General features: G+C 36.4%; 1 protein-coding gene across 1 annotated transcript in view; it reads left to right on the plus strand.

Annotated features, from left to right (window-relative positions):
* Positions 1 to 14,158, plus strand: part of Nlg2 (Neuroligin 2) — an 81,332-nt gene that overhangs the window by 33,003 nt on the left and 34,171 nt on the right. The window contains exons 4-5 of the mRNA XM_088035415.1: positions 2,550 to 2,705; positions 11,336 to 11,524. Coding sequence (XP_087891541.1) covers positions 2,550 to 2,705; positions 11,336 to 11,524 — 345 coding nt within the window. The remainder of the gene's footprint in view (positions 1 to 2,549; positions 2,706 to 11,335; positions 11,525 to 14,158) is intronic.

The following is a 14,158-nucleotide window of genomic DNA, read 5'->3' on the forward strand; positions in this document are numbered from 1 at the left end:
CCTTGAAGCGGGCTAGAAAAACTTTAGCTCCCTTGTTTGTTCTATTGAAGGAACCGTCTATTTATCTAGAAAGTTTCGGGAGATTTAGGCTTGACCTGGAAAGAAGTGGAGCGATAACTTCAACTACATATTCTAAATTTTTTAGCTGCTTGACTGCGCTCATTCTTGTTTGCGGTCTCAAGTGACGCGTTATAATCATAATTTTTCGATATAATCATCGAATGGACACGAGAGCCGCTGGAGTGGTTCTTATCCCTTCTTGAAACTTTTAACAGAGTCCTGCATCAATTTTGAGCGAAATTGTTACGTGGCAATTCTCGAGATCATTAAACATAAATAATTTAGATTATCTTATAAATGTTTTACTCCAACCTGATGAATTTGTATTTGAATTCCCCCTGCAAATGGAGTTATCTGCTTCCTCTTAGGAACCATTAGAAAATTAAATCTCCAGCTACTAAAAGACTTGGTCAAAGAAATGACGTTCAACGAACTCATGCATCTGGGGCAGACTTGATTAAAGATTTTTTCGAGGAAGCGTTCTTATTTTTATTCTTCAAGAAAGGGAATTTATGTAACTTACGCCGGTGAATTACATAATTAAAATGCCTGGAATCCCCTCTTAAAAATGCGAGGGAAATGATCACCATAAAAATTTAATTTTTCTTCGCAAATCCTCGAAATTCCGTGTTAATTCGGAGACAAAATGAAAGCCGGCCTGTAATCCGTTTGTAAACAGTTATTGAAAACTTGCTAGTTTCAACTCTTGATCTGCGAATTTGCAGGTGCACGCATTCGGTTTTGGTTTCACCAAAATAAAATTAATGTATTTTGATAAACTTTATAAAACAGGCATATATTAAGCGTTAATTACATTTTAGTGGTATCCATTAAAATTGTATGTGGATATTTACGTGAATTATTTATCCCTAATTTGTTTTAATAAATTAATCTGTATTGTAGCTGAAAATGGCTCATTTTTCAGCCGCCTTTATCCTTCGAATTCTTCTCTTTCTCTGGTCTAATTTTGTTGGTATCGATTCATGACTTTTGCGAGGGATTAAATGGTATTTTTGAAAACACAAAAGGACGTTTCCAAATATGGGAATATAATTCTGATAGAACGACCCTCGGCGTTCCGTCAATTTCTCAAATCTCGAATAAATGGAAGTTCTAATACCCTGCGTGGTTGGAGTTTCTCGATTCTATAATGGAAGGACCGAAATCTGAAAAATTGTCGTGACTCAAGCGACTGAATGTAAATAGTCCGACAACTAGTGACCGAGGATACGGACATCAACTTGTTGAATGGGATATGCAGCGTATTGACCATCTGTCCGTAAATTTTTTTATAAATTCTCCAGGCCCTCGTATCAGTAAAACCGGAGTTTATCACATGAAGCTAGTGGCATTTAACACTCATGCTTTAATTAAATCGAGTCGGTGAAACACAAAGGGAATTTGTCCTGTTTGCTGGAAAACCTACATGATAATTATGTATTCAGGTGAGGTTCAGGTCAAAGGATACACATGCGGCAGCCGCAAGATGTTTACTTTAAGGAAGTCCTTGTATTTATACAGCCAGCAAACGGATTACAAAGCTTGCGAGATTTGTGGCGTCTTTTGAATGACAGAAAGTTACACAAATCTTTGCCTAAATTAATTTCGGGTAATGGCAGTGATTAATTAGAGCGGTTCTTGAGACGTTACTTCAAAATTTAGATAAAGATGAGGGAATTATCTTGGGCTCATTTAACATTACTCTCCCATGTCGTATGGCCACATTGTGATAATTTAGTCATGTAAACTGTTGAAAAATGGAAATATTTGCTCTCTCCACATCTGTGTCTTCAGGGAAACTATCTAAATTTTAATTGAGGGATGAAATCAAACTATTAATGTTAAACCACAATATTTTACGACTGACTGTTACTGTATGCTTAGTTAATGGCATTACGTTATGGTTATTTAATTACGTTGCATTACCTAGCTGCAGTGCCTGATTTAGAGCTTCCCATTAGATGTTGATAATACAAGTAACTTAATGAAAACGTGGCCATTTATCGTTGAATTAGCATACAAATAGTATTGGTAAATTTCCGTCCAAAATAGCGGACCAAGCTTCCATCACAGCTTAACGTCTCAAACAAGAACGAAACGTCGGGATAACATAAAATAGGATAATCTTCGATGAAACAGATGAAAAAGACACGTTCAATATTCCGACAGTGACATTTTCTATTTCAAGCTGCTTGTATTAAAAATAATGCGTTTCACTTGTTAGTTTGCATACAAAGGCGTCAACCCTGTATGCAGATTAATCACTGTAATGATGATGAAGACATTCAGTGTTGCACTAAACAAAAACCACGAGATGCCGCATTTCACACGATTTACAAGAAACCGGTGGTCTTTTACCGCTTATACTTTTTTATCAGAACCCGCAAACTTATGGGAGAAGCTTAATTTTAACGACATAGCAAATTGTGCCGAGCTTGTTAAATCCTTTTCTCTCTTTTCTTGCCGCTGAGACTTGTTTTTTGTTACAGCCACTGGCGAAGAGGAAACCAATCCGTTGCCTTGTGTAGTTTACGTGCATGGTGAAAGCTACGAGTGGAACTCGGGAAATCCCTACGATGGAACTGTTCTTGCATCGACAGGAAGAGTCATCGTGGTCACCATCAACTTCCGATTAGGAGTGTTAGGTAAGAAGAAGTGCATTTACGGTCAGATCCAGGCTTCTCTCTGGATTTTAACGAGGTCAAAGGTGCAAGAAATGCATCTTCGTGGAATTGGCACAGACAAGAATTTGAATCTCATCGGATTCTAAAGGACGGGTTATTTACATTTTGCGAAGTTCTGCTTCTTGTTGGATGTCGTTGCAACTTCTTGCATAACGAATGTAAACAACTGAAAATTTCTTTGAGACAGTTCATACTTTTATGATAGCTGGGAAATGTCCGCCTTTCATTTAAACTAAGTTTTATGTGCAACAAGTTAGAAGTTTCCGGAGACATTATATTTAGAAGAAAAGTTTTTTAATGAAATTTTAGTCTGAGTGCTAGAGACGATATTCGCAAATCTTGAATTTGGAGATTAAGTTTCTAAAATCCCAGATTAACAAGTTCTAAGTTCATTCATTCCTTGAAATCAAAAATCTTTCATTTTCGTACAAAGAAGCCTTTACGGCTTTGAAAATTTCACGTTTTCGCTGCATTGCTGAGCTTCAACATTTTTGAAATAAATTTCAAATCATGACTAAAAGCGTCAGACTTTTTGGATTTTCACCCGTCCATTCATTTCCTGCAAAATTCCATTTCAACAACATCATCCTTTTTCTTCGTGGACGCAACAAACAAGCAATTACACAAGCTGCACTTTGAACGTTCGCAGAGCCAATATGACATTTTCATCATCCGTCGCGAGCACCACATTTCACATCTATTCTGGCTTTTTCAATTTTCTATGTGCCACACCGTTGCTAGTTACAAAAATTTATTCCGCAGTCACAAATAAAACCGCTGAAAACGCAATTTTTTGCACCATTCAGAGTAATTGGTATGCACGGTGAATTATTGTCGCGATTTAAATTTATTCAAATGGATGCAGTCGCGACCAATTTTATCCCGCAAAATCATCTGTTGATGTTCTATCGAGGATATAATCTGTTGTAATTTTTGTCGAACCAGTTTTCATTTAGCCAGGCTCGTTAAAACAATTACAATTTCGGAGGGCGGTCGTGGTTGATGGCTATAACTTACGGTGGTGTAAAAGGAGGCATACACTGGAGGTGTATGACAGTAACAAGATTATTGCAGCAGGTGGGAATTGTTCCAAAGGACTTAATCAGACCTTGCCGTCATTTCGGAGATAATTGTCAAGTCGTTGCCAAATAGCTCAGCTTCTAATAAATGACACGTGTGAAATTGAGTCTTCTCCGCCACTAAATTGCATTAACATCTGCAAAATTCAGAATGCACGTGTTAACTGTGGACATGCAACATGTAAAAGACCAAAGTTGTCCCATTTACATGCATATAGTTCTGCCAGAGTCATTGAAACCCCTTCTCGGATGAAATTAAGGATATTTTGAGTTTATGGGACGACTGCGAAATGTGTTGTAACTGAAACTTAAAACTGATTAAACTATTTTGATGTACTGCGAGATTAGTACACAAACTTTTGATTCGAGACTTTAATTAGCAGGTTATGGAGGAAATTATAGCCGCTCGGGAGGTTTACGATGTACTCCTAAGCTTTAATATTGAATAAAACGATCACTAATTTTTAATGCGCTTGCCAGTGGAAAAAATCACAACGAATCTGAATGTTTACTTTTCCAGCTACGTATTTATTTTTGTTTAAACCTACTAACTGTTGCTGTTTTCCCACGAAATAATAAAAATTTAATTGAAAAAATAAACAAACAAAGCCACCGTAAAGCTTCGCACCAACTTCATCGTTCCTTCGCTGCTATAAATCAATTCTATTGTGCCGGTTTGAAGTCCATTCATTGCAGAATAACAATAATTGCTTAAATCCACTGCAAACACGAACTCTTTGTTACACAAACTTTGTTGAAAATGTTGAGTACAATTAAAAGTCAGCGTTTCGAGAAGAACTTTCGCATCAACGTCTTAATACATGATGCAGCGCCGTGTAACACATTTAGTGCCGTTGTTTACTCCATATTGGTAACATGTGGTGCGGAAGACCGATAAGTTAGAGGTATGCTTTGTCGACCCTAATAAAGGCGATACAATCTTCAACAGTCTAGAATATTAGGGTGTCTGCAAATACTTAAAGATTTCCTTTGTTTACAAAGCTCTCAGAAATCTCCGCACGTACCCCAAAAATCGTCGAGGTTAAACAATTAAAAATGGGATTTTCCCGGCTCAGCAAACCTGAAAAAAATCGAGTTATGTAATTTAGGAAAACGGAAATTTATTTTTTTGTGAAAAATGAATAATGTCTGCAGTGAAGATGACGTTAAGTTAGTTAAAACAACAAGGAAAAGCTGACTTAACGTCTGAATTATAGCCACGAGAAGCGGTTAAAAAGGGTTACTCACAACCCGGACGAAATTATGATAAATCTGCCAAAAGTTTCTAATTAGCAGCAGGGATGATTTAATTTTTCTCCAGACGAATCCAGAGTGGTAAAATGTCAACAATATCTTGTAAATTTTAGCCAAGGAATGGGCGAAGTAATTTTATTACGCTTTGAAGAATGGTGGATGCGCCTGGATAAAATATTGTCCGACTGATTCAGGTATTAAAAATCACGGTGTTGACAAAGATCGAGCTTTATCTCCAACTTTCAAAAGCTGAGTTAAATTTAGACCGATCAAGATAAATCCGGGTCGGAAAAACCACATGAAGCGAAATAGCGAAAAAGCACTTCGCGAGTACATTTTATAGATAAAGTTTAATTAAGATTGGCTCCGTACTTTGTTACGCTCGGCCACAAAAAAATTGAAGTTCTCAGGGTGTAAATTGGGTTTTCACGGCGCAATTAGTGAGCTCGAAATGTAACGAAAATATCTATTCTTTATTAAAGTGATCAATAGAATTTAGTTTTTCTTTTCATTTAATTAATTCCTCCGGCATTATGAAACACATAATCCTAATTTTTAAAGCAGAGCCACTCTTTGAAATTTTTCATATTAAATACAATTTATTGCAATTAATATTCTATTTATGTTAGCCACAAATCCAAATTAACATGACATGATCATTAATTATACATTAAATTATTTGGTAATTTGATAAATGTTTTTATATTATTGCACTTTTGAACGGTACAGCTCAAAGGCATAATTATTTTAATTTGTAAAATCTATTATTAAATTAATTACAGTTAATGAGAAACCTGGTCTAGCATGTAATTATTGCATGGGTATTGTTTGAACTTTTATGAACATTGAAATTATGTATTATTCTTGTTTACAGAAAACGGCCAAGCTTGTTTATCTAAACTGTCTTAACCGCTGATTCCCGTCGGTGAATGAATCGTAGTTTTGACTCTCAAATCTGAAACCCCCCTGCTTTATTTATTTTCCGTAATTTCTGAATTTAATTTAAAACAGAGTCGCTTCTGCCGCTCTTTGCTCGAATTCGTTAAAAATAAATGACGTAAGTCGATGGAAAACAACCGCTTTGTGAATAATGAAATCTGAAACAATTTTCTAAGCAAAGACTGAGACGCCACTGTCAAAACTGCGAGTTTTTCACCGGCTTTTGGCAGCTCGTCTGCCTCTCATTTCACAAATGGGATAATAAATTACTGATGAGATTTCCATTGATTCTGCTTGATTAAACTTGGAAGTTCAGAAGTTGGCAAGAATCAATAACAAGTTTTTACTATAAAATTAATACCTATTGGCGTCCATATTTACGCATTATTTGTCCGGAAAGCACTTTGGCTCCGGGTGAATTTTTATCGGGAGTTTTTTGCAATGTTCACGAAGCCGGTACCCACATGAAAAGCACTTTTTAACATGCTTTCAGTCACTTTGCCTTTCCTTTTAAATAAACAAGTTTCTGCTTGCTCTCTACATGCTACAAGGTCTTTGTGATTTTAAAATACCCAAATTAGATGAAGCGGCTTTCTGTGCTTTCTAGGATTCATGTGAAGTAGCAGCTGAATAAAAATCTGCTGCAGAAAGCTGAGCAATCGATATGGGCGTTTAATGAAAAGGGGTAATTTACACACCTCTACAGTCAAAAATTTCGAAACTGGAATTTCGAGGGCTCAAAAAGCGCTCGCTGCAAATCCGCATTTCCATCTACAAACATATTCCATTATTCCATTATCTTACCTGTCAACAATGCGAAGAAAACAAGAGGTATTTATGGCATTTCCAAAGTCTAAGAAGCACTATTCATTTCACGTAGCCTACGTTCGCAATGAAAGCAGCTGTATGATATGTCAGACTTCAAAATGCCGTTTGCTTATAAATCTACATTACCGAAAGAGACAACTGATATATTGAAGGTTTATAAAATGCGAGCAAGCACGAAGCCATGAATATCGTGGAAGACACACCAGATGGAATTTATACGCTTTGTTGGAGGTTAAAGATTTAAGACAACGTTGCGTCCTTAACTGAAATGAATTTGTTCTGCCAGCGAAATAAGATAACAACCGAATTCTCGATCGCAATTAAATTCTTTGTTTGCTTCATTATACGACGAAGCGCGGGCTGATCAGATCAGTCTTTCCAAAGAACAGTTATCGCGGGAATACTGCAATTAAATAAATAGTTGTAGACGTTGTCACCGCAGCCACTGAGCTGTCGTTACACACAACGTTGTTTAATTAGAATTAATTGCTGAAGGGAGCGTCTAGGTGGTTCCAACCTCATACATTTTGTATTAATTAAAATCTGTAAGGATGGCATAATAGAATTTTAGTCATGAGTAGGTTTCTTGGGTTTTCAATGAGGGGATGTTTATTTTATATTATGAATCGTTGAGGGAATTATTAAGGAAACGACAGCTTTGCTCCTTGCTTACTTAATTATTTTCGCGAAAATTCTATTAGCCGCTGTATTCAGTCGAGGGGCTTAGGTGTAATTAACGTGGTTGGATTATGGGGCACTGTTGCCAAAAATTCCGTTTGAAGCGCTTCCTGCAGAAAACTGTCACCACCACGTCCAGAAAAAATTATTTTAAATTTTTAAAAGTCAATCAACAAGTCCATCGAACACTTCAGAATTTACACTTTTTTTTCAAAAAATTTGAAGCAGAATTTTTAGGTTTTGTCTAGCAAAAACAATATGTACCATTCTTTCTATTATAATTGATGTTTCAACGCTTTAAAGTTGATTTTTCATAGGGAATAATAATAAGGTCATTTCACATTTGACATTGACGTTTATGGAGACTTTTGGATTCAATTTTTTTTCTACAATCGTGTATAAAGATGACATTTCGTTTGACATTTAAATTTTCAAAGAACATTATTTTAGACCCAGTGCGTAAAAGTGACATAAGAGTGCGTTAAAGTGATCAAACGAGTGCGTAAAAGTATGCCACTTTAACAGATATTGAAATTCTCCTGTTTGACCATGGATTCTAAATTTCACATTTTCAATGGTTAAATTCTTTCGATTTTGGAAACTTATCGATTGTCGGGATTGTCAAAAAAACTAAAAAAATCCAAGAATCTTTTACTTATGTCAATTCTTTGATTACTTGGATTTTTCGATTTTTGAATTTATTTTTTCTATTTCGCGTTCATAATGAAGATATTTCGATACGCGTTTGAGCTTATTTCGGTATCGTAATGGACCAATCCCGTGCCAATATTTCCAGGAACATATATTTTTCTTAGGTTTGCAGCAGACAAACCGTCAACCTGTCGTCAACGTTGACAATTTAGATTTTGGTTTTGATAAACCATGATAAATCGATCAATACACCATTATTTCTTGTTGTACTTGGCTTAATAATTCATCGGAAAAAAATTCTTTGGATGCAACCATCATGATCATGATCAACAACTTCGCTCTCTTGGCTCCCTTGCGCTCCGATAACCTCAAAACGTCACACCTATCAAACTGACTGAAATTGGATTTGGCTACTTCGAATTTTTTTCCCGATTTGCAAATGCCAACTACCCTAAAATTCCCTAGATTTCAAAATCAAGTTTTTTAGTTGAAAATGAGGCGAAATAGAAAAAATAGCGTATGATACTTGTTCATAATGCATTTTGCCGCACTTACTACTTTATGACACTCCTCGCTGCGCTCGTCGTGTCTTAAAAACGTGCGTGCGGCAAAATGTACATTATGAAACGCGTTTCATATTATACTATTATAGACTCTAGACCTCTTGGGATTTCTTTGATTTCTCGCGTTTTTAATAGATCTATAATGTTTTCATTTTTATGTAATTTTTTTAAATTCTTTGTAATTTAATAAACCATTGTATTCCTTGAATAATTAATTTTTTTAATTGTGACATTTAGGTAAGTTCGTTTAAAGCATTTAACCATGGGTCAGTGTTTCCAAAATTCTTCTCTATTTTACCCACTTCTCCGCAAAACTGTCAAGACCAGTTCCAATCGAATTTGGCGAGACACTCAGGGACAAATACGGAACGAACATCTTGATTGATGTCGGAAAAAAATGACTTTATTGTTTGAAAACGGCTTCTATTATCGATTCGCCGCTATTGTCCTGAAGCATTTCTCTCAGTTTATTTTGTTGGCAAAGATAGCATTACGTGCAGCATTGTGAGAAACTTTAAACAGCTTCGGATTAAAGTATTTCGGTAACAAACCGCAAGATTTGTGAAAGAAACTCCAAGCATAAGATTTTTTCAGCGTCGGCATGGGCGTGGTGGCTCCTTTGTTGTGGTCTTCTTCTGCGTGAGTTGTGTCCTGCTTTGATTTCAGGAACATGTTTTACGTCAAGATAATATTGAAAAGCCAACATTGCTACTGTTCTCACGTCTGAAGTCTATTGGCTGTATTCGCCTGAAATCTGATTTTTTTTTGTGAAATATTTCTATCAAATAAAGGACGCCGCAGATGCTTCAAACACGAAGAGTTAATTTTTAATGAAGTGGGAGCAAATCGTGCATTAGACAGATTGCAGTTTTTATTTTGAAATTAAGTTTTTCTGGATCTGACAGCTCGCGCCGCGGTTCTTCAAAGTAAAGTGGGTGGTAATAATTTGCCACAAGCGTCCGGTAAATTTTTTAATTAAACAAATATTGTAACCGAAGAAAATTTCATTAAAAGTTTCGCTCAACTTTGCCCATATTGCCACAAAGAACCGAAATCGATATTTAAAACGGGGAGCCACCAGTTTTGTAATAAAGCACACTTTGTCGATTATTAATCACAAGTCATAATTTGTATCTCTCTGCACGGAATTAGTTGCGGTGGAGGTTTTGTTGGAGGGGAGCGTTTATTGGAAAAATTTGATTTATTTATTACTTCCTAATAACAACCGGCAGCTTTGTGTGAAAAAGTTATTTACCATCCGTCGCAGTGGAAAGCTTTGAGTCAATTTTGTTTGATGTCGAGATGTGAAGAAAGCTTTCTCCAACACTTTCGTCGTATCAGTGTTAGAATCTCCCACGAAAATCGAACATTGCTGTGTCAACAATATTCCCTAAAAACTCCCACAGGCTGTGTAGGTTAATGTGGTAATGGCAAAGTTGGGTGATTGATTGCTATATGTCCATGAAGCCTACCATTGTTCCTGCGGGAACATCGCTTGTTCTGGAGATGATGCGCCAAGGCCTAGGTGATAATTGCCTTATCACAAAACGCTGTGAATTTAAGTGGCTGAGTCTGCACAATATAGCTATCAAACAAACTTAGTTCTACTGACAAATTAGCAAAATAAACTTGCACAAGTGCTCGAAACAAATGGACTAAAAACAATGGGTTTACGACGAACTATATGCATCTTATTAATTTAATTACAGTGTTGACACCACTAGTGCTTGGCTTAATTTATAAAAGCTTTTGTACACAGGTTGCACAATTTACGTTTACAACGTGAGGCGAGCGAACTTTTTGCTACAACATCGTTAATCACCGGACTTTTTACTGTTACATGTTGATTGTCTATACTGAAAAATGCGCGCATATTCCTTGCAATAATTCAAGACTCCTCGTCGACATTTCGCAGAATTTACGCTCTGCCCCAAGAACGAAATACCCTCTTCGCCCATTGTGTTAAAACAGCCCCGTTAATCACCCCGTTTTGCTCTCGACCCCCATAACAACGACTTCCAAACGATTTTTAATTTCATTTACACCTCGGAGCGGCTACAACGGTGCACCCTCATACGCAATAAAATAATAAATTTTGGGAAACTAGGGAGAGTCACAGCGACGCTTTGTCCACGAAGATTTTTATCTCGTTTGTAAATTATTGAACACCGCTTCCACCGTGAAATTTTAGAGCTCGATTGCAATAATCCAAGTTTGAATAAAAACGTGTTGCTTAGAATTGTGTCCTCATTAAAATCTCCTTTCATTAAACGAAAGTTGTGAAAGCGCCAGACGTTTCTTTGAGAAATGCATGCAATATGTAAGACCGTTTAAGGAATGAAAGCTGACGCTTATTTGAGTTTTTAAAACAAAACAACCATCGCTGCCTGGAAAAATGAGAGGGTTTTTTTAATGGAATATCTGAAGATGTGTAAATTCCAGGTTTTTCAACTTTAAGTAGCCATTACGAGAAGAAAGACACAATTTTTCTTCCTCCGTTCAGTGGGGATTCTTCATCGCACCACTAAAATTACGATCATCTCTGCTGGTTTCCGCAATCTTCTTTTTACCGGAGTTAATTATTTTCTTTTTGTTGCAGGTTTTCTTAAGACCGGTACTAAAGGTAGTGCCCAAGGGAATTTCGGTCTAATGGATCTGGTGGCGGGGTTGCACTGGCTTAGGGAAAATCTACCAGCCTTCGGAGGTGATCCCGAGAGGGTGACTCTGATGGGTCACAGCACCGGTGCCGCCCTTGTCAACTTTATAGCTGTGTCTCCTGTAGCAAAAGGTAACAAGCAAATATTATCAACGACCTCAGTGGCTCGGGTCTTCCTCTTTCGTGTTACAAATCAGTAACGACTTTTAACGGTCTCCCAGGACACGAGATTTATTGTTATCTTCTAAAATACGAAATTTGAGACTTTAGACACTTAATAACGCCACCGACACATCTAAATCTTTTTTATTGTCACAGGTGTGTGGGTTTAGGTCCAACTAAAGCTGCTTAAGATTACTTTTTGTGCAGTTAAATATTAATAGAACCCTTCTTGTGATAAGCCTCGTTGTGTATTTATCTACTCCCGGCTAAGAACAAGAGCGGGTCATAATCGTTTATTTTTATTTTGTTAGGTGCGCATTGGCTCGCTTTGGAGATCGTATTTGTTCGCACTTCCATGTCGATTCAGGAAATTGTAATCTCGAGTTGACTAAAGTTCGGGATAATATAATCCTATCGAACAAAAAATTTCGTCACATGGACGATCTCCAATTTTCGATACGAACTGCTCTTGTGTACACAATTTGTTTGTGTCAACAACAGATTGAAAAAACCCCACAGTCACCGTTTTACAAGAATATCGTCTTTAATGAAATTTTCGATATGTTGCTAGCGGCTGACAGCCAAAATCTGATCAAAACCAGTCGAATGGGAGGTCTGACTTTAATTAACAGTAAATTAAACGAATAACCTCAATTTGTTTAAATTTGTTCCGACTTACATAAAGTTTATTGTCGTTTAAAAGACCAATAGCTTCCAAATGGGAAGACTGCAATTTAACTTTGTTACTTTTATTGCAAACGAAAAACCTAATCTACGGTAATTCCGTCGCATCACGTAATTAGAATTATAAAAACATTGCAGCGGGAATCCCATCAATTGCTCTGAAAAATCCGTTGTAATACAAACGTAAATTCAAATCAAAGCCTCATCTGCATATCGAACTTATTGAGTCTGACAGGTTCAAAATGAATAATTTTCTTCTGATTTTTTAAGATATGAAATGCTTCAACGAAATTGCTTTTTTAAGGAATTAAACTGTTTGCGGGTAATTCATTAGCATCTGAAGCGCTTCATATCAAAGAGGATTGAAAACCGTTTTATTACATTTTCTCTCCACGATTTCTATCAAGACATACTCTCACATTATACATTTTTATTGGATATTGTGTTGTTCCCAATTCTTTTGTATTTTACTAAGCGGCAGCTAACAGGTGCTGAAAGCACTTTTAGAGCCACAAGAAAGTTTTTATCGTACGCTTAAATTGAATATTTTTGCCTGGTTAGCTCCTTTTATAGAAGTTTTGTAATCCGTCGGTTTACATGTTACTTAAGATACGACGAATGTGTGTCATTTAGACTCATTTTTATGTTGAACTTTTTGGCCGCCCAAGTAAACAAGGAGAATCCTTCGTGGTAAATAATTTATCCGTCCCCGAAAAGCTTTTTAATTCCGAGATAATTGGAAAAATAAAATGGCCAACACAAACAAATGCGTAGGTATGGCAAGCTGTAAAAAATTCATAAGGGTCTGCCAGAAAATCGCGTAAATAAACAACGCAAAGCGTCGCACAATAATTGATGAGTGCAAATATCAGTGACACGTTTCAACAAGCTTGAAACTTTTCCGTTTTTCTCTTCAAACGTCGTTCTAGATAAATTGCAGCAGGAAAATTTTTGCGCCTTTTTATACATGACTTCTCTAGATAAAGTGGAGAAATATGTCCTCGTGCGTTTCTGCATCATGTGAAGTATATTATAGGTTTTCCCCGAAAGCAAAAACTACATTTAATCATCCTGATGGCGACCGTCAGCCAAAACCGACAAAAACCGCACGATTTTTGCAGTAAAGTGCATTTACATGCTGAGTTGCCCGAACCGTAATCTACTTTATTAAATAAAATCGACGAGTTTGTTCGAAATTAAACCGTTTCGATAAAATAAACACAGCGATTGGCTCAATTCTCTCTTTGCTTTGTTTATGGTTTGACGATGGGCCAAGATTTTCAGGATCTGGTCAGATTGTCTCCGCTTTTAATAATATACGCTTACAAACTGATAAATATTGAGTATTTGGGTCAGGGCTTTCATGTTTATTTTATGCGAACGGAACATCGAAGGAGAAAAATCAGCCGTGAACGAGAATGCGAATACATTTAGATTGAGGATGGGCTGTGAATTTTTTAACACCACCTTGTTTTAATTTATTAAATGGGAGCTCAATTTAGCCGCAGAAAGTAACAGTGATGGAAAGAAAGCGAAAGCAAATTCAGCGTATTTATATCGAATCTGTCTTATTTTTGCACAGCTGGGGCTGAAAGTTAATAAACTGAAATAATTAATCATGATAAATAGTGCTAGATTAAAGACAAAAAATTAGATTGCGTTCGAAGAAACAGCTGTTTTCAACATAATAACAGATTAAAGTCTTACAAATCATCTGGAAATTAAAAGATTCTAAAAATAAAATGGGAAAAAGCTTTTTGAGCGCAAGTGGTGGATGCACCAATTGGTACATCCCAAAATAAAATGATATTGTTTGATATTGCACTTACAAGACATTTTAACACAGCCCAACAAATCAACTTAAGATAAAAAGAAAATCACAATCTTAGGGAAAGTGGTAAGCGATTGACGGTAAGATAA

This window comes from Gnatocerus cornutus, chromosome 5, assembly GCF_029298725.1.
Source record: "Gnatocerus cornutus isolate USDA-ARS CGAHR chromosome 5, icGnaCorn1.1, whole genome shotgun sequence".
Classification (NCBI taxonomy): Eukaryota; Metazoa; Arthropoda; class Insecta; order Coleoptera; family Tenebrionidae; genus Gnatocerus; species Gnatocerus cornutus.